Source organism: Pezoporus occidentalis, unplaced genomic scaffold (assembly GCF_034315485.1).
Source record: "Pezoporus occidentalis ecotype Australia unplaced genomic scaffold, CSIRO_AGI_Poc_V1 ctg3, whole genome shotgun sequence".
Lineage (NCBI taxonomy): Eukaryota > Metazoa > Chordata > Aves > Psittaciformes > Psittacidae > Pezoporus > Pezoporus occidentalis.
In genome coordinates, this window is record NW_026914940.1 from 20,926,470 (window position 1) to 20,948,471 (window position 22,002).

Here is a 22,002-nt window from a genome sequence, read left to right on the forward strand (position 1 = left end):
TCTCTATGGAGATGCCTGATACTATCTCTGTATTTTATTACTCTCAACATGCACTTGTGTTTGCCATTAACATACCAATGTTAGCCATTGCCTTCTCACAGGAAACAAAAACCCTAACAACAAAAAGCATCAGAGGGCATGAAAAATGTCCTTAGAGGCTGAAAAATACTACATATAACTTTGCGTCCTACAGCGAATAAGCACCCTAAGAATATGAACCAGTCCTAAAAGAAAAAGTAGTGATGGATTCAGATCTTTAAGGAAAAAAAAATAAATATTCTGAAACTCAACATAAACACTGCACATAACGTTTTAATCTGGTTTTAATCTGGTTCCTTTTTTTTTACTGCAGCATAATCAGCTGGAGCAATTATGCTGCTGTAAATAATGGGTGATAGATAGTGTGCACAGTGAAAGCTTAAACAGAAGAAACATTAAGCGTGACTTCTAACTGTACCTAAGGTGACTGAATGCTAAGCTACATTGAAAAATTAGTAAGGGCAAGGACTCATGCTCACTTAAACAATACAATTTGATTTGTTCAGGATAACAGTAACAAGGACTTAATTTTGCCATGGGAATTTTGAATAGCATCCCATACAGAAATATACCCAAATAACATGTAACTATTCTGTATATTTCTGATAATCCTTTCTGTTAAATAACTGAAAAATGAATTAGGAATACTCAAAAACATTAAATGGCAAAGAGACACTCGCAAACAGCTTTGCAAAAGAAAGAAATCTATCCAAAAAGTAGTTTAAGAACTGTGGTATGAATTTGCCATAGATAAAACCCTGTGAGGGACATCAGAGAACCCACAAATATTTATGGAATGAACCACAATCTGTATACAGAAGTTAACAAATGTCTCATTACAAATGGGATATTGTTTTCCCAGTAACAGAAGCACACAACTTGCATTATATTTACCTTGAGATGCTGTTATAGTAAAAAATGCTACAAATTAAAAACATCTGCTTTATATATTACTGGAAAATGCTTTTCAACAAACAAAACATTTGATGAAACCAAATCTAATAAAAATTACATTTACTCACAAGCAGTTAAGAAGAAAACTGCATAGAATAGTAAGTTTTTTAAAGCTTTACCAAATTATTTTAGGAGAAATTTCTTATCACAGCCAAGACTTCTGGATGTTAATTTTTATTATTAGGAACATTTGTTACTGAAAAGCAATCTTGATATGTAGATTTATTTTAGGAATCAGCAAAGGAAACCCTGGGAAGGAACTATTAGGAGTTTGTGTAAAGTAACTAAACAATACTTAAGTAACTTGTATAGGGGAAGCACTCCAACTCTTAAAATGGCATTAATTCCTAAGGATTAAGTAATTATATTCTCCCACACCTCCCCTCATTCCTTGTTCCCCCAACTAACGGGCAGACTATAAACCTACTTAGTTAGAAAAAAAAAAGGGAGGCAACGTGAAAGAAGAAATGTAAAAACGTCAATAATGTTCCCTTATAATATAAAACATACAACACAACTCACATTAAAAAAACCCTCCAGCTTTGAGATTACCTTTTATTTTCCATTTTTTACAGCTTACCTGAAATATTTCTCATTGCATTCATGTTGCTCAGTACGTAAACTGTGTAAGGTATCCTGGGATTTTTAAATGATATTTAATGTCTTTGTGCCTTTTTTTGCTTACCTTTTTAAACTGTTACACTCTGTTTAATAATATTAATGCTGAATCTGAGAACTTTATTAAAATTCTTAGTTCAAAGTGTCAGATTCTGTACTGTGTTTCAAAAGCCCAAAGCATGATGGCATATTAAGCTGATTCAAATCCAGGCTGCTGCAACTCTACTTTTTTGGTAGGGCTAATCCTTGTGTACCTATACAATAAACAAGCTCAGGGCAATGACCTGACTGAAGAAAATTACCTGATGCCCCAAAATTTTTCAGTTCTTTCAGCTCCCTCAGCCAGCACAATATACACAAGTTCTACCAGCAACACCATGGAGCTGCACAGAGGTCTTAGCACAGCTTGGCTTTAGATTTGTAACATAGGTGCCACCGTTACTGTTCAAGGAACACTGTGCCTAAAGTAACATTAAAAATCAACATTTACATCCACTCCACTCTGGGCTGACACAAGGAAACTGGGGGCCATGCCTTATTCCTTTAGCCCCTTCACTGGGCACGGCCAGTCTGCACATCACTTGCTTTGGTGCAAAAGGGTGAGCTGACTTCTCTAAGGAGATCTTAAAACATCTGGCATGTCTTCTGTCCACCATGGTAAATCAAGAATTAATGTGGGGGAAAATTTACAGGTTCAAAAATATTTTCAAATGGGAGGAATGGAGGACCATTATTAAAGTTCAGGGAAGCAAATAGTTACACAACCTGATTTCAATGAAGATTTTGTGTTTCGGTGCTGGTTGAGGAGAAAGAGACATGAGATTTCTGAGGCGTTTGTTTTAAACGTGCAAAAGGTTATGAAACAAAAAAGAGAAGAAATGACTCTTTCTAGGGAGAAGATAACAAGAACTGCAATATCCTTAAGGTCTCAATAAAAAACTCTATGCATAACAGCAATTCATCATCCAAAGATCAGGAAACATTAAGGCAAGTAGTTAAAAATAGTGTGCATTTCAGTATGCAAAATGATAACGGAACACAATAAAAAGTTTTTAAATGTTTAAAGCTAATTGTAAAACAATTTCTGTTGATTTGCTTGATTTTAATTGGCTTCACTATAATGGGTAATAGGCTTCATCACAGCCAGAATTGCATTTTTTTTTTAAGAATACAAAAAAATATGTTAAACAGCACCAGTACAAAGGAAGCCCTAATCTCTCCTCCACTCAGTCACCGAAAACATTCCAAACAGACTTTTGAAATCAACAGATTTCAAAACTGAAGCTGTATGAACTTCACATGTCAAGTTCCATATATACCACACAGCAAATGCTAATTATGTGTGTTAAACCAGTATTTGAAACAGCAAAGAAATATCAGAAGACCAAGGAGACTCTCAGTTCAGGCTGCTGTGTATCTTTAACTTAGCTTTGACTTTGCAGAGCATAGGGTAGTTAAGATCACCCGCAGCTGAGAAACCTTTTTATAGAACAAAGTATAGCACACTAACACAACAGAGAAAGCAGTGCCCTTGTGAAAGTTTTACTTTACAACTGCTATTTACTTCTGACCTTAAGCTGTTAAATGATGGCATCTTTATTAAACAAAGACATGGAGTACATGCTACAATAAATCATATAAAATATAGTATTGAACACTTTGTAGCTTCTGTTTTTGAGGTGATACTTCTCTCATGCCCCTCTCAAGTTCACAGCTGAACTGATTGACCTGAGAATTTCAAGACCTGAACACACAGGCCAGTTTAAAGGCAGGCTGAAAACTTATTTCCACTTTAGTTTTAAATCATACGCGTTTAGAATGAACTTTACCTGAATAATGAAACAATCATAACCACACTGTAAGCTCAAAAGCTTTACCAGAAAAACTGTGGTTGCCCTGAGCACTGAGATCTTAACTGTACTTCAACTCCTTCACCTCTTTGTAAATGGTCTAGAGTGAGGCAAACAGCCAAAATAAGGCCTGAACAAGAGGTTATCATCACCATATTCGCCCACTGAAGTGTGAGTGCAATAGCTAGCCAGGCACTGATCTGGAACTGGTACGTGTGGCCAGGGAAGACCGCTGCATTGCGCTGCACCGCTGAAGAACAGGCACCTCCACAACGGGGGGTTATCCTCACCATGCCTCACTACTTGGAGTCCCTCATAAACGCATCGGCAAGTTCCCATGAACTACCAGGTCAAACTTGAAGGAATCTGAGACATCTATGAAGTTGCACTTCAAAATCTCTGCCTAACTCTACAGCAGGACTCTTGGGCACACATAAACACATCTCTGTGAATCTTCATAAAAAATCATTTCATTCCTCCTCACTTCTCCTCACCAAGGACTGAGATGCTGCTAAGGTAAAGAACACAGTTATGCAAATAACTCAGCCAAGTCAGAAGCAGTGTGCCAACTGAAAGGAAGAACTTTGCAGATAGAATGTATATTAAGTTCCCAAACCAAAACTGAAAATATATCATTAAGGAGGGATGCTATTTTTAATTAAAATTGTATTTTAAACACATGCATTGTCTGAGAGTTACTAGGAGACTTCAAAAAATAACTTCGACAGTTTTACATACTTCAATTTTGCTCTGTTTGAATGAATTATAATTCCTCTATTATTGCCATTTACTTTTCTTCCTGACCTATTTAGTATTCTTCCTGACATGTTTAATAAGGTTTCAAAATGAGCTGCCTTGATTAACAAACAAACGGATGCTTAAAATGACACAGTATTGCCAGTAGTTTTTGATAGGAATGTTTCTATAAAACATATTTCAATTCGCTTAAGGAACTGCATGAAGAAATTAAAAATTATTGTAAGAATCAGATTCAGTGCTAAGTGAAGGGAAAACATCTAAGGTGGGTATGTGTACTGAGCACACAGTGATTAAACTGAAGAATTAAAGAAAAAAAGTTGCAGAAATGCTTATTTTGAAATTTATTTTGACTGTCATAGTCTGAGAAATTAATTTCAAATATATGCATTTAGGCAAATTTGTTATCTATTATTGCAGATTCCAGTAAAATTGACAATTACAGAAATTCCAAGTAAAAATAAGACTGATAGTTAAAGCTGAACATTTTAAAAGTTGAATTCTGAATATAAATTTAGCTTTAAATAGCTTTTGGTATTTGGTAATTAACAAGCTACATTTCTGAAACTAAATGGGCAGTTCCAGCTGTTATTTTACAATTAGTTTCCACTGAGGGTTTTAAATTAATAACTGCTGCTATAGCTTCAAACATGCCAATGTTAATTAGGAATGGTGTTTCCATGTAATGCTATCCATATATATGAATATTTTACTGGGCGAAAGGTTTAAGCAGACTTTTCCCCCCACCTCTGCTAAAGATAGAAGAAGAGAAAAATGTAAGGCCAGAAAAGACTTCTTCCAAGCCCTGTCTTAGAGAGAGGTATAGCTTACTTACAGAAGATAAAGATGACATTCTTAAGGTCATTATGCTAAAAACCCCATGGGTTCAGGTACAACAGCAAAGGGCAATATTTAGAACTTGCTATTTAATATGAGCATTTTGATTTAAACCCCAATTCAACAATTAATAAAGCTAAAGATTATTAAATGAAAAAAAAATAAAAACCAAAAAAATGAAAAATCCAAATTAAATGTGGAGAGAATCCTGTTAAAAACAAACAAACAAAAGATGACATATCTTGAGGAATAAAACCCCTATCCTGGTCTAAAATCAGAAAAATCAGAAAATAAATTACAGGATTAAGTTTAAAATAGTTGCTGTTATAATTTTTTTGCCTAAACGCATGAAGAACTGAACATGGCACCAATGTGACCCTGTTCCACAACTTCTACGCAATAACAGAAAAACCTCTCCTTGAAATACTAACATTTTTTTTTCCTATGTAATAGGAAAACCTCCACAGTTTATCCATTTTGAAATTAAAGAATTAACTGCAATAGCTATTGTATAATGCATTGTAACTTTTACTTTTTTCAATTTCTTGGGGTACATATGCACATTTTAATAAGCTGATTCACTGATTATCTTTGTTGCCATTATTCAAGGAAAAAGAAAGAAACTCAAATCAGCATTAGCTAATTCCTTTTTTACCTATCAAATAAGCTTCAATGAAGCATGGAAAATAAGTTTTATTATAACCTTTATAAAATAATCAACTCTTCAAAGGAAATTATTCATATTAGGTCCATATTTGGGGAAACATGTAGTTATCCTAATACTAAGATTTCTATGCAAAAAAGATTTTTTTTTAGCTGTTAATTGGCTTGAAAAGGAAACCATCAAAAAATAACCCCTTTGCTCATACTACAGTTACAGAAAATCCAGGCTTTTTGTAACAATAATTTAAAAGTACAGTTTTCTGAATATAAACACGTGCACAGCAATTTAATACTGTACAAAAAAATATTTCTGAAGAGAAGATGCTTATAGATGTGGGTGCTGCTGAAAAGTTTTGAAAAGCATTTGATTTTCTAAACCACATTTGAAAGAAAAAACAGATTTCCACACAGACTGCTGGCTATGTATGTGCTTCTTACATAAACTCCTTCCATCATTCTTTCCTTCCCCTCACTATCAGCACATACACACAAGATTGTTTATTACTCCTTTTTTTACTGAAGGATTTTTGTTAACTAATTCTGCACATCACACAAGCACGTTCTAGATAGAGGTCCTTAAAGATAAATATTGTTTTGTTATTTGTAAATGTTTGAGAGTTAAACAATGGAAAACAGTAAACTACAAAAATTAAAAACATAGTAGATTAGATAGATTTGTAATAAAAAATACTTGTATGGATTAAAAGTTTTATGAAAGAATAAATAATTTACAACTACCCTTTAATGATTAAACTCTTTGCCATGTAATTCTTCTTTGGGGGATGGAGGGTTAGGGAGATGGGGGGTGGTGGTGGTGTTTAAGGAATTTCCATTTACATTCATAAATTGAAAACAGTCTAAGGACAGCTTTATGCTTTGATCTATGAAAGATCTACACATGAAAATGACCATGGAACATTCAGACCTGGACTATTAAGCTTTGATGTATGACATGAATGAAATCCTTGGATCTCAAAAATGATGAATCCAGAGCATAGACAACAATTAGATTCTTTACTGGCCAAGCTGAGGAAAGCTTGTGATTCAGTTCACCTAAACTTCTGGTACATGATAGCTTAGCAACATATATTCTGGACTTCATAAGCAAAAGATTTTTACAATAGCCTTCCAACAGCCTGAATTCTCTTGTGCTCTTTGTCAGCCATTTCATTTTTGTATTACCAATATTATACTCCATCTGTTTACAGATATTCCCTAAAATTCTATTAATTAATGTTTCATGTCACAGGAGGCCAAAACCAGCCAATGGCAATTACCTACATAACTGAACAGGCAATTTGCACAGTATTTGGTATAACAGAGCCCTTATCCCAACAGAGAAACAGAACTAAATATCATCTCAATTTGTACTTGGAGCTGCTTCACATTTAAGCAGAGACATGCATCTACTTCCTCTTACTTTTCAGAGAAATATAATTGCTGGGTCTTGTGATGGTTTCCTCATTTTTTAAAGAAATGCTCACTGCTAATAAGAAATCTTAACTGAGGTCCTCCTCGGTGAACAATGCTACAAACACCTCAACTCTGACAAGTCTCTATGTAGTTGCATACAGTTAAGTATCCTAATTTCATAACACTAGCATTGTAGCAGAAGCATACCTTTGGTGTTACGTATCAAGAAATCCATAGATGACAGTGCTTTACAAAGATCTCAAGGAAAAAGAAAGCTTCAGCTGGAATTTTTATCTTATTAGACACCACAGAACAAAACAAGAGTGAGCCCAGGACTGAGAAATTCAATTTTTTGCCTCCAAAGAGATGCTTCATTTTTCTTGTAGTTACAGTATTTATAAGATTTCCTTCTGATGCACTTTCTCTGACTTGCTGACCAGCAGGTCAAGTGAGGTAGTTCTCTCCCTCCACAATGCTCTCGTGAGACCCCGCCTGGAGTACTTCATACAGTTCTGGTATCCCCATCATAAAAGGGACATGGGACCTGCCGGAGCGAGTCCAGAGGAGGGACACAAAGATGACCAGAGGGAAGGAGCACCTTTCTTACGAATACAGACTACGAGGGCTTTGGTTGTTCAGCCTGAAGAAGGCTGAAAAGAAAAGGGGAGGCCTTAGAGCAGCCTTCCAGTACTTAAAATTGGGACCTACAGGAAAGCTGGGAAGGGACTTTTCACAAGGGCCTGTAGTGACACAACAAGGGGGAACATCTTTAAACTGAAAGAAGAGAGATTTAGATTAGATATCAGGAAAACATTCTTCCCTGTGAGGGTGGTGAGGCACTGGCACAGGTTGCCCAGGGAAGCTGTGGATGCCCCATCCCTGGCAGTTCAAGGCCAGGCTGGATGGGGCTTTGAGCACCCTGGACTAGTGGAAGGTGCCCCTGCGCATGGCATGGGGGTTAGAACTAGATGATCTTTAAGGTCTCTTCCAACCCAAACCATTCTATGATTCTATGAGATCAAATAACTGGCTGACTTTCACTCCATCAGGGCATTAAGATAATCTTCCTATTTCAGTACTCTTCCTCCCCAAAAATGCTAGACCTTTCTCTGTTTTGTACAGTGTACTTGACCATTAATTTGGCCACTTCAAAAGTTCTAACATACACAGCATGATTACATCAGGAAATGACCACTTCACCTTGTTTTTCTATAGCTTGATGAGCTGTCTCTAAGCAACAATCCCCTCCTCCCAAATCCCAAATTTAATATGATCAGGTAGTTAAAACCCACTAAAACATGTTTCTCTCCTTCACTGCTTAGCAGAAACTTCTTTGACCATCTAACTTCTCCTCGGTTTCAATTAACTGCTCTTCCCTCGCTTTAGCCAGGGTAAGCAGCTGCCTCACTTGCTTCTTCATCCATCTCCTTTACCCTGCTTCCCATCCCGAGCCCTTCTGGTATCTACAAGAGTTCTGCTCCAGAATTGGTGGTTTCTTGAAGGTAACATACAATTCTGTTTGAAGAGAAGCATACCTCAGCTGGGGTTTAAGAATCAGAAGTTCATGAAAAATCATTAAAACAAACCAACTTCTAGGATTTAGTGGCACAGGGGGAAAACTGAAAAGGAAAAATTGTCTCTTGCTGTGAACAGCTGAAAATGTGTCAACTTCTTCAAGGGGACCTATAGTTACTGTTATGGTATATGCATTTTTGTTTACTGCATAATTAAATTAGCCTGTTTTCTACTGGAGAAAATAGTTAATTTTAGACTAATTTTTATATGCTGTAAGAAAACTGAAGGTACCATGTCAACACATTTCTTTCCAACTTTCAATAACCACTTGCAAAAATATTTGTGCCCAAACTTTTGAGGCACATGGTTTTCTCAACATTCCACTTTCAATTTAGTTCTCTTTCAAAGTTAAGCAAGTAAGATATTTTCTCCTAAGACATAGATGGAGTCACTTCAGCTTAGAGGCCAGAAGTGGCCTGGTTTATTTAGTATGACCTGCAGCCATTCCAGATTTACCTTTTATGCACTGGCATGCTGTTAATGATATATGAGCACATTCAGGGTTTTTTTGCATGAATTTATGGGAAAAATTCAAAAGATTTTTGGGAATTCTATTCAGCCTTTATCCATGAAAATGTTTCTCAGCCTTTCTTAGAAGAATAGCTTCTAAATGAGAAGCAAAAATTCTTTCTCATGAAACAGTACAAAAGTGACATTAATTTCATGTGGTTGTATTTCAGACCTAAACAGAAGACTTTAAACCAAAGTGACACCGCAAATTAAGTTTGTATCCCCACTCCAGAAACACTGTAAAGACAGTGGTTCAGACAATAATTTATTTTCTTTTATTCTATTAAAAGCAGCAGAAGCAAATTAGAGGAGAAGAGAGGCTGGAAAAAGAAGACAACATGTTGGGATTATTAGAATGTTGTAGCAGCTAATTCTTCAGTAATCAACAGGCTGCTGTAATGTTTTTTTCTTTTAGAGTCTTTAATGCTGCATATTGTACTACTTCTACCTCTGTTGGTATTTACTACAAAATCATTCACCAGAATACATGAGTTACACATTGTGTGGGTTTGCTCATTTCACTAATTGAATTTTAAGCACTCTATATTAGCCTGTTACACATTTTTGCTATCTAGAACCATCTCCCCTGGGCAGGTTAAAAAGGGTAAATACTGTGTAAGTTAAGAAACCTTGCATTTGGAGAAACAAATACTAACATCAGGCCCATGTGCTAAAAATATCCCTGACGCCTTCTTTCATTGAAGACATACCATGTCCCCTGCCCTAACAATACAAAGCCTTTTGTATTTATCTCATTTTCCAAAGAAAAAATGAAAAATGGTGAAGCTAACTCCACTCACAAGTCCATTGGTCTAATAGCAGTGACTGCCGTGTAAGAAAATGAATGGCTATCTTCAACCTTAACTACAGTATGTTCTGGATCAAAAAAAAACCCCACATGCAATTATAAAATGCACCGACTTTGACTCCTAACTTAAATCTTAATATATTTACTTAAAAAAATATTAATTTATATTGCTTGAAAGCATTGAAGCTTGCTTGAACAGATCAAAATAGTAACCCTCTTCCCAAAAACAAAAGACCACCCACTACCAACTTCAATATTGTCTCATAAAACTCTGCAAAGTAATTCGACACTCTGCCCGATGTATTTTAAAAACACTAAAGCTAGTATAATTGAATGCTTAAAGGAACAAAGATAAGACTGAATCATTTGGCAGCTGCTGAGAAATTAGAAGAATGGTGACAGCAGCAGTTAGAGGAAATTATTGAAAATGGCAGACATTACTCAGAAAAAGATACAGGAAGCACGGTGTTGTGGTGCTGGTCACAAAGAAGTCAGTAGCAGTCAGATGAGAGGTGTCTGTGGCACAGTGCTTGTTTCTACTTTACCCATTTAATGTCTTGATTTCTAAAGGAGGACTGGAGCATATTGTAACTGTATAAAACTATGAAAGCCAAATATACACTGCACAAATCTAGGTGGGAAAATTTATGTATATAAGTCCCAGAGACCCATAATGCAGAAGGGCATCAGACCCTTTAAGGAACTGAGTGATTTCTGGTTTGAAAAGCACTGGATTTCTGCATTACAGGTAAAGCCACAATTACGAAGATATCATACTCAAAAATATAAACTGGCATAGCTTCATTGATTTTAGGTGTAAACTGCATCCCTCCTGCTGCTTACTCACTGATTTGTAACGTGTGTACAAGGAACATTACACAGATCCTCTCTAGGTGACAGGAACGGCCTTATGGGAGCTGGAACTTGCAGATTCCACTTTATGAATGGGGATTTTCCTCTTAAATTTTTGGTTGCTATGAGAAGTGGAACCTATACTTGGTTCAGATATCAGATGGGAGTCTCTTTGGACTGAGAGGGCAGAAGGAGGTAAAGCCTGTAAAAATCTTGGGAAGATCTCTTTATCTGTGGGCACACAGACAGTTGGATCAGGACCTGCCACCCAAAGCTGTTGGTGCCAGGCTGTAAGATTTCATCCATGAAAGTTCAGTAATACAGTAGATATAATGCTCATTTAACAAAGGAAGGAAAAGAAAAAAAAAGAAAAAGAAGGTATCGACTACTATAACTAAACATACAAGCAAAACCACTAATTTAAATGTTTCCACATGGAAATATGAAGAAAAAGCCTCTCTTACAACTTCTAAGTGATCAGAAGTGAAACTGGAGATACCTCATGGTCTCCTAAAAATCCTAGTCTTGACAAAAAAGTAAAACTTGCTGTCATTTTCCAGGCAGTAAATGTTTTACTGCTGGGAAAAGATTTTGATGTTTGTAATTTCTATTGAAGAGCACTATGAAGTAGTTAAAAATATTGCCACATCTGAAAAACAGACCAACGGGAAGTATAAGACACTTGTTCATCTGTGACTTTTCTCACTTGGTATTATTTGCAACCATACTTTCATGTCTGGCAACAGTGCCAACTCTACTAAGGATCATATATTACTTTTATCATGTTGATTACATATGTTCACCAGTTTTGCTGCCTATATATGATTTGTGTGGTTTGCACATACTTAGTGACACAATCCAGAGCATGGCATTTTCACAGAAAATGTGTTTACTGCGAAAGTGTTCCTTAGAAGTTTGCGTTCCTTTCAGCTTTGATCTACATGACATCAAGAATCCTACAGTTTGAATATATGTTCACCATTTATATTATTAAGATCTATCTCTTTCACACTATACGGCTACTGAGCACTTTGGTAGTCGCAAAAAATTTCCTGTTCTCTTAGGTGAACTTAGTCGTAGCTGAATAAAAGAAAGCCTCTTAAAATGTTCTCATCTGTGAGCTTAGGCTTCGTAATGACTTGACATTTAAATTCTGGTATTCATCAGCACTTCACAGAAGAACTTGGTTTGTCTAAATGGGTTTGAAAGCCCACAAGTGAAGAAAATCAGAAAAACCTGGTTTTGAATATCAAAAGATTGTATGTGAAAAGTATTTTTACAGGCTGCACGTACCCATTTTATTGATCAATTAACTTCTCCCAAAATGAATTTTTCTGAGACCATATATGAAAACCCAACCCCCTCTCCAACACTTACTGGTAAATGTCTTTTCTGAGCACAGCTCTACTAAGAGGGTTGTCAGCCTGAGGAGCCATAGACACAGATCCAATCTTGAGAACCAAAGTGTCTTCTTTAATTGCTGGATTAGCTGTAGTCAGGAGAAGAGAAAATACACGTTTGATTAAAAGTCAAATGCTCATAGCAGAAACTCTGAAAAACTATTTCTTAAAAATATCTAAATAAGAATGTCTGCTAAAGATTCAGTTTTGCACAGGAGCAACAACTAATGCATAAAAACCCCCAGAAACAAACCCGAAAACCGAAACACCATAAAAACAATAGCACTGCCGTTTGTAATACATAAAAGACAAAAGTATTGTTATTTCATTTCCCCACAGAGTTTTATCACAAAACTAAATCCTCGTCTGTGACCTCTCATTTTCTCTGATGGTTGTATTCCACAGACTTATTTGTGATTTGCCTGTTTCTTCTTATCTGCTGAAATAACAGCATGTAAAGCAGTCTGAATCATGCACCGTTTTTAATATGGTGCTTGAAACACGGTAGGATATTTATTGTAACCATCCCAGTAGCATTTGGTATCAGTTGCAACACACATGAAAACTTCAAACGCAAGGACTGAAAAAGAGAATCTGAAATTTGACACATATACAAAGAACAACATGCAACAGTGGACAGTAAATTTCACATCAATAGCAAAATTACTCCAAGAAGAAAGATCTCTGCTTTCCACTTCATGTACATCATAGTCAAATTTCAGCCACATTTACAAATTTTCAGTTCTAAAAACAAACAGTAGTCATAGTAAATAGAAAACCAAAGTTCTGCAAACAAAAGTTCTGAAAAAAATAGCAACACATTTCTCATAGAATAGAATCATAGAATCGTCAGGGTTGGAAAGGATCTAGATCCAACCCCCCTGCCATGGGCAGAGACAACTTATGCTAAACCATATCACCCAAGGCCGCTTCCAACCTGGCCTTCAACACCACCAGGGATGGAGCATTCCCAACCTCCCTGGGCAACCCATTCCAGTGCCTCACCACCCTAACAGCAAAGAATTTCCTCCTTATATCCAACCTAAACTTCCCCTGTTTAAGTTCTAACCCGCTACCCCTTGTCCTGTCACTACAGTCCCTAATGAATAGTTCCTCTCCAGCATCCCTATAGGCCCCCTTCAGATACTGGAAGGCTGCTATGAGGTCTCCACGCAGCCTTCTCTTCTCCAGGCTGAACAGCCCCAACTTCCTCAGCCTGTCTTCATATGGGAGGTGCTCCAGTCCCCTGATCATCCTCGTGGCCCTTCTCTGGACTTGTTCCAACAGTTGATGTCCTTTTTATGCTGAGGACACCAGAACTGCACACAATACTCCAGGTGAGGTCTCACAAGAGCAGAGCAGAGGGGCAGGATCACCTCCTTTGACCTGCTGGTCATGCTCCTTTTGATGGAGCCAAGGATACGGCTGGCTTTCTGGGCTGTGAGTGCACACTGAAGCCGGCTCATGTTCATTTCCTCATCGACCAACACCCCCAAGTCCTTCTCTGCAGGCCTGCTCTGAATCTCTTCTCTGCCCAACCTGTAGCTGTGCCTGGGATTGCTCCAACCCAGGTGTAGGACCTTGCACTTGGCATGGTTAAACTTCATGAGGTTGCCATCTGCCCACCTCACAAGCGTGTCAAGGTCCCTCTGGATGGCATTCCTTCCCTCCAGGGTATCAACCGAACCACACAGCTTGGTGTCATCAGCAAACTTGCTGAGGGCGCACTCATACTAAACTAACTCTGAAGTTTCCTTAGAGGAAAAGACTGAATCTACTGCATCTCCCTCTCAGCAGACATAGACATACACAAAGCATTTGAACAACATTTTGCCCAGAAGTCAAACCCTCTAGTCCCCACCTAAATATAGATGGTTTGCTTGCCAGAACTAAGGTAGAAAAGTTAAGCTGACAACAACATCCTGTTTGTGATCAAATCAGAACCTGCATTTTCAACTTATAGATCAAAAATATGGGCAAGGCATTATACTAAGTGTTAGAATTCCTGCCACTGCACACAAAGTTTAGTTGTGGTGTCAGTTTTTTTTTTCCCCTGATACATAAGAAAAAGGAGTAAAGTTACCAAATATACTTCAGATTGTAACTGCAACTTGATTAGGTAGCAGATGTCTAATTCTGAGAACTGGTTCTGAATAAAATAGATCTTAGGCTAAGAATGTTAATGTATCTCTGACACTTAGCAAAGCCAAATAAACGTAAGACTACTTATTAGAGTCTCTATTATGTAAAGGTTTTAGGATATGGTTCTTTTGTGTGTGGTTCTTCCTGTAAGGTCAAAAAATTAAGTCAATCTTAAACCAGAAAGGGTTACAGGCTTTAATATTTTCAGCTGATTTCTAACAAGTGGTAATCTAAGTCATGATTTAGGATGCTGAATTCTTATCCCCATACATTAACCCATGACTTCTTCCATTAGTTTTTCAAAATCTGGGAATAATGTATTAAACACAATCACAGTCATTATAAATGCGTAAAAACTGGAGGGGGAAAAAAAGTCTACACTACTCAATATAAGTGCAGTGTAGGAAAAACTAACAGACCAAAGTGTAATAATGTTCACAATCTTACTTGTTTTTACTTACTCATCTCAGCCTTCTTTTTTGCTGAGATGAACACATTAGGCTCTTCTAGTCCTTTCTTGTATGGCTTCTCCAGCACCTGATTAAGATTTTTGGTGCTTTTCAGCACCCTCTCCAGTTTTATCAATACCCATTTTTATAACAAAAAGCAAAATGGACATGATATTACAGCTGCAATATGCAGAAGCACAGCTACCTCCCTTATTTCCTTTCACTATGTCCACTGTGACTGTTAAGATGTTTCCAGCCACTGTTTCCCAGGATAGTCTCTCCAGCCTGAGGATACAGTTTGAAACATAAATTGTTTCCTTGATACATAATTCTCAGCTTTACAAGATTTAGTATATTTTCTGCAAGCACTGATTTAAGCACAGTGATCCAGATGCATGGCCTACTGAGTACTTAACACTATTTTCCTCAGGAAATTCTTTGCAACATACGTTGACATTAACAGCAATGGTTTTACATTTACTTTCAGATTATTAAATACCAATTTCACTTATTATTCCCAATTGACAACTTGAGTTGGTTTGGGGTTTTCTTTTAGACTACTAGCTAGCCATTTTAAATTTATTTAACATTTGCAAAGATATTGTATGCGGATGTATTTAAATGAGAATACCATGAGACACAACGCCAGACTCCTTACAAAAGTCTAAGATTATCAAATCCTTGCACTGAATTGAAACCATAATGAAGAATGACAATCAGATGTGTTGAACAAAATAATTTTCCATAAAGCCATTATTTAGTCAGAAATAAGTAATACTTTGTTAACTGTACCCTGTAAGAGGTATTCTTCCCTTTACATTCTGTGAGGAGAGTAATAACACTACCTCTCTCCATTTTATTTGAACATCACACTTTTCATTTTACTAGAAATACCTTCAGCTGTTAAAAACCTGCGCTTCCAAGGTGTGTTAAAAATTACCCACAGAAGACTAAGATCTCTGAGCACAAGCTACTCCGACTGATTTGACACTCTTCAACCATAAGCAACGAGGATGTTACAGACATCTGTTATGACAGACTTCAAAGTAGAGTCATGTTCATGTGACAATATATCACTTCTACAAATGCAGGGCATACATCCATTCAGTATGCCGCCTTTTCTTTTTCACTATCATCAAATTTATCATGGCCTTTCTAGTGATTCCTGATACTTCTAGTACGTACTAAAAAAAATTCCTATTGTCCTCAAACCAGCCAGATGTGGATTTTCCCTGCCTTTACCACTTCTCATCAGTTTTTTGCAATTTATGATTTTTATTTACAGTGTTCTGCTAAGCAGTAATTCTTGTTTCTATTTGTTACATATCGCTTTTATATATTGTGTTGCCTTTACTTCATTACTAAGTGTGGGCTGTTGGCCAGAGCTTGAAACACTACCTGATGTATTAACAGATCAAACTGTGATGGAAAGCAGCATTGCTTATTGCCTAGGACAGAAGGCAGCCCTCAAATCCATTGCAAAAAGAAATGCTAATCTTGTGCTGGTGCAAAAACACATGAAACTAAAAGGTTATAAAAGCGTATGGGTATATTCATGCTTGTGCAAATGTAAATTCCCCAGCCTAAAACCCATGTTGCTTATTTCATAGTGTATGTGTACCACAGTTAACTGTGCAAGTCTGGTACTGCATGGCATGAATAAAGAACAGATTTGCCTTTTTTTTTTTAACTCTACCCAAAAAGTTACAATTACATGCATTTGGGGGGGGGGGGGGGGGAGGACAGCTGCAGTAGCTATCACTAGGTACAAGGTACAAACAGCAGATGACTGACTAGAAAAGAAACTGAGGTCAGTGTTTTTCTACTTTTACTGCAGTGATCACAACTTGAAACACCCAAATTTTAAGGGACTAAAAACCCCTCTTAATCAGTAAATGATGAATGATGATGTTGGGGATGTATCCCCACAACATGTAACAAGTTTCTAATCTTGTACACCAGTAACATGGGTCATATTCAGCTCTTATTCCTTATTATTGCTTCCAATTTCTATTGTTCTTGAAGACAATAAGCAGTAGAAGAGAAAAACTACTTCACATTCAGAAGCAGAGAAGAGTTTCGGATCATATTTCAGATTTTTCCAGTGGAAGAGGTTTGCTGGATTTCTTACTTATTTAGTAAAGCTAATCTTTACTTTATTCTTCAAAAGCATACATAGTTTTTCTTCCTATCTCCATGCTCAACCATTTTGTTCCCACAGTAGCATTTCTGTTCTTTGCTTGCTATTCTGTTCTTTGCTTGCGTTTTCAAGCAAGGGATAGCAACAGGACAAAGTAGTTTATCATTTCTGTTTAACAAAGTATACAGCTACAGAGCTACAAAAATACAGTTTAAAAAAAAAAAAAAATCCTTGACAGCACACCCCAGAACTCCCTTCCAACCACAATCATAATTCTTTCTTGCCAACACAGCTAGTCTAATTTTTATCTTCCTGTGTTTTCAGGATTCCCAGTTGGAAAATTGTAGAGGATGTTGGCAAAAAAAATTATCTATGTAAATTCTCCTTGTCTGCACTTCTTGCAATTAGGTTGTGAGAAAAACCTAAAGACTATACTCTTAGGATTATATTGTGTGCTATTGTACATAACGGTAAAAAAAAACACCAACCACCCATACCTACAGGACTTATGTAAACATATCAGGATTCCAGTAAAACTTCTCTCTAGGAGAACTGCTGGCAATGGGAGCAATCACACTCCTGCTAGCTGCTACATGCGGGAATTTTAACACCAGAATCTCTTTATTCACGTACAAATATTTCAATAGGGATGTAAATATATTTTAAGCATGAATGGAAAAAAATTTATTACAGAAAAAAAGTACTACCATACATAAAGTAGCTACTTACTGTTGTTTGCAAGAACAGCTTATGCTATCCACACCTCTAAACACCTGAAAGCCTCTTGCATAGAAGTCTGAATGGTTAAAATTTACTAAATAAATGATAAACATTACCATCTTTTGGGCATCGATTATAAGGTACACTTTAATAACATTCTCCAAACTGAACTAGAACATCAAACTGCTTCACTACTGTATGGTTTTCTGGGTGCCAATTCCCACAAGAGCTAAGGCTCCCTGATTACACTCCATTGCTGGAACAGCCGCCTATGGAAGACTGAACTGGTATCAGCATAATGAGATTAACACAAGAATCACTACTGCAAAATTGGGTTCACTTTCCACAATTCTTGACCATATAGGTATTGGGAAAGCAACAAACTTTTCAGCACGTCTGTAGAGAAGTAGCATGAATGTTGGATGTTTCCTAGCACTGCTCTTAACAACTGAAGGCCCCAGCAACAGTCAGTGATTTAACTTAGAGTACGTGTTTGCAAAATTGAACAGCAAAATAATATAAATACTGTACCTTCAGCAGTGTGACGATCTTCCTCATTTTTGGGAAAGAAGACTCTTATTACACCAGTGTTAATGTAAATCAGAGGCAAGTTGCGGGAAGTTAGAGCATGAGTCCTCATAGGCTGGCCTGGTGATTTTCTTTTCTCTTTTTGACTCCTTGGCAACCTGGCTTGAAAAATGCTTGCAATTGCATTAAGCAAAGGAAAACAGAGGACCACATCAAAGGCCTGAGCAGAGAGAAGGATCTCATGGAGGAAGTGAGGAGAGCCATCAGTGTGACCTTCTGATAGTTTATGGAATGTTCGTCGTTCATTTCTTGATATCAGTTTGTGTCGGACATTTTTTGTCACAGCTTTGGTGTAAGTGAGAGAAAGAAATCCATGTTGCTGGTGTGAGCCATCTAAAAGTTTTGCAGTTGTCTGTTTCAAGGAGAAAAATAAAAACAAACAACTGCTGCAAAAATGTACACATATAACATCCATCACTCATATTCTCTGTTAGTTGTTTATGGTTCTATATTTTCTAATAGTTTTCCACTGTCTTTGTATAGTAGAAAAAAATCTTTCATTTTTCTGAAAGAACAATTTGTCCACAGTGCATCCACACTTCACTGTACTGTGGCAGCTAAAACTGATTTGCTGAACATTTTGTTTTCTGGTAATTTATGTTATATGCAATTCAAAACTAATCAGCCAAAACCCCCACATATTCAAGGGTCAAAGTTTACCCATTTTTTCTGTTAATTTTTCACACAGATATGTATTTTGATTTCTCCTTCACTTCAGACATTTCAAAAGTAGATCTTAGTCCCTTGCATTACTCCTTCCGTATGTGCAAATGGTGCTAAAATAACACATGGATGCTGAGGTAGCTTAACTCCATCTAAAAATGGGTGTATAAATGACCCATAGTCAACTAAGTACTCTAAGAATTGAACTGGTTTTGCCCTCGTCCCCTCTGAGTATTTAAAGAGAACAGCAGCACCACATGCTAAAGTACATCACTTAAATAAAGCTAAACTGTACTGTACTATAGAAACAGCAGATTCCTTCAAGACATACTTCCCAGCTAAATGTGACAATTGTATGCTTAGCTCCCAGAAGATGCATAGAACAGTTTTCATATTACCTTTGAAAGTCTTTCAGTAATACATTGTTACTGAGTAAAAAATGTAAAAATAAACACTAAGAAAACCATTATTTGAACAGTATAATAAACATTTTGATAGAATTCCAGTTTGTTTAAATATTAGCTATAATCATGTGAGCACAAATTAAAGCAACTACATTTTGCAAGTAGTTGCTTCTTTCAGCATTTCAAATTTGATTTTAAAATAATTTAATATTATTTAAACTTTTTAATGGAACAATATCTTCTCTTAAATAAACAGGATACAGAGCTTAAATGCTGAAAAACTAGAAGCTTTTATGATTAAGTAAATTAAAACAAATCGGTAAGTTAATTTCCTGTAAGAACTGCAACAAACAAAATAAGAGAAAGTATTACCAATCACTATTCTTGATGAAAATAAATCAGACCACACAGAACTTCCACTAACATAAAGTGATTCTGTACATCCATACATTTGTGAAGATAAATAGTCCAATGTCATAACACATAAAGTCTTTCAAGGATAAACAGGCAAGAAAAAAGAGGTTAAATGTGTGAGATATTCTGAATCAGCAAGTAATGTTCCAAGCATTCAAAAGAATAACTCAAATATAAAATTGTTACATAACAGAATTATAGAAGTGATTTTAAAAGGTTGCATAAAGGAATACCGCAGTAATACAAAGTACTAAAATCCCTAAGTAGATATCCAAATTACAGGAACAAAATGTGGTATACATTAGTGGCTGTTACATATTTGGTTTTCAAACATTACTGTATGTGCTCACTTGTAATAGAAATTAATCCCATTGACTGCACTGGACTGCTTCTACATAGCAGGTGGTGAAACATCAACCTTCATTCTTGTACCTACTAAAAAATGACTGACAACTATTACTAAAGACTAAGAGGGAAGTAACACAACTAATACAATCAGTATAAGCAATACATGTATTCTGTACCAACAAAAAGAGATTACAAGAAAGAAACTAAAGCCATTTGAGTTTTTTTGTCGTTGCGTTTTTTTTTGTTTTGTTTGGATTTGGTTTTTTAATCCAATTGGTATTTATTAGTGGAAGTTCTGTAGTAAAAATTTTTTTAAAAGATTCTTACAGAGGGAAAGAAGCCAGAGAAGTTACTGAAAGGGTCCTGCTTGCTGATGGGTCGAACCAACAAAGTACGTCTGTTCAGCTTGTCAGTACAGGAAAGGAACACACCTCCATATTGCCCCAGAGACCAAGAATCTTCCCCAAGACTTGAGGTAATGAACAAGGCATGGAAGAGGGAAAGAAAAAGAAAAAACAGTTGAAATACATTGAACTTGCATGTTTCTACATAATTGGAAGCTAAAGCCTTTGCCATACTGTCCTGGGTTCAGCAGTAGCAGTCATTTTTCTCCTTCTTAGTAGCTGGTGCAGTGCTGTGGTTTTGACTTTCAGCCTGGAAACAATGCTGGTAACACCAATGATTTCAGCTGTTGCTCAGTAATGTTTACTCTGACCAAGGACTTTCTGAGCCTCTTGCTCTGCCAGGGAGGAGGGGAAACTGGGAGGAAGCAGAGACAGGACACCTGACCCAAACTAACCAAAGGGGTATTCCATACCACAGCACGTCATGCCCAGTATATAAACTGGGCGCAGTTAACCAGAAGGGCTAGATTACTGCTCGGGTTGGGCTGGGTATCGGTCGGCGGGTGGAGATTAAGACCATGAGAATAAAAGTACAGTAAAATCCTGGATACAGAAAAGGGACTTACACCTGGATTTTCAGCAGATACCTTCATTAGAACGAGGAGGAGAATGATTACAAGAATTAAAAAACTGAAAGAAAAGCTATATTCATATATGTTACAAATCATTGCACTATTTAGAAAAAAATAGCTATTAAGTACTAAAAAGTACTTTGTACTACAATTCCTTTAACATATGAAGAATTCCTATTTAACATATGAAGAATAAAGAAAAATATGTTGCTGAAGAAGAGTTATTCAAGGTAAGCACCTTAGTTTACTAAAGAAATCTCACCAAAAGCTTTTCTTTGCATTGTAGGAATATTCCTTCAAAATGTCCTGACTGCCAGTCTCCCCCTGGCCTGGAAGACAGAACGTTCACCTTATCTATTCTCTGCTTTTGGTTTTAGACTACAAAGATGTAAAGACAGAGAAAGGTATTCTGAAGATATTACAAAACATAAATGACAACAGTAACAATACTGTCAAGTAGAAGAAGTTTTTGCTTGACTGGTTTGGTTGTTTTTTTTTTATAGCCTCAATATGACTTTAGCAAACAAGTACACCCTGAAGTTGAAAACATTCCTAAGGGAACTTCGGCTCCTGGGAATGAAGTACCTTCTCTCAAGCTTTCCATAAAATCTGTGGACAAAGCAGCTTCTTCAGAGGATGTAACTACTGGGATTCCAAAGCATTTTAAAGCATCATGACTTGATTTTAAAAAGATTTTTTAAAATAAAGTACAAATCCTGATTATAAAATATTACAAAATACAATGTGTACAAACAATAACTGCATTGGGCAAAAGAACAGGAATTCAAATTTTATGTCTTTTTTTTCAGGCAGCTGATTAAAAAAAAAAAAAGTCTTAGAAATGCTTATAACTTTTCTAAACTGATACTGTATTTCCTTCCTA

At 36.5% G+C, this 22,002-nt stretch overlaps 1 protein-coding gene across 8 annotated transcripts in view; it reads right to left on the bottom strand.

Moving 5' to 3' along the window:
* The window catches only part of VPS13B (vacuolar protein sorting 13 homolog B), a 439,567-nt gene that overhangs the window by 172,439 nt on the left and 245,126 nt on the right, over positions 1 to 22,002 (bottom strand). For all 8 annotated transcript variants that reach the window (XM_062627313.1, XM_062627314.1, XM_062627315.1 and 5 more), the window contains 3 exons: positions 20,471 to 20,612; positions 18,258 to 18,666; positions 12,253 to 12,364 (listed from right to left, as the gene is read on the bottom strand). In XM_062627313.1, the coding sequence (XP_062483297.1) occupies positions 12,253 to 12,364; positions 18,258 to 18,666; positions 20,471 to 20,612 (663 nt within the window). The remainder of the gene's footprint in view (positions 1 to 12,252; positions 12,365 to 18,257; positions 18,667 to 20,470; positions 20,613 to 22,002) is intronic.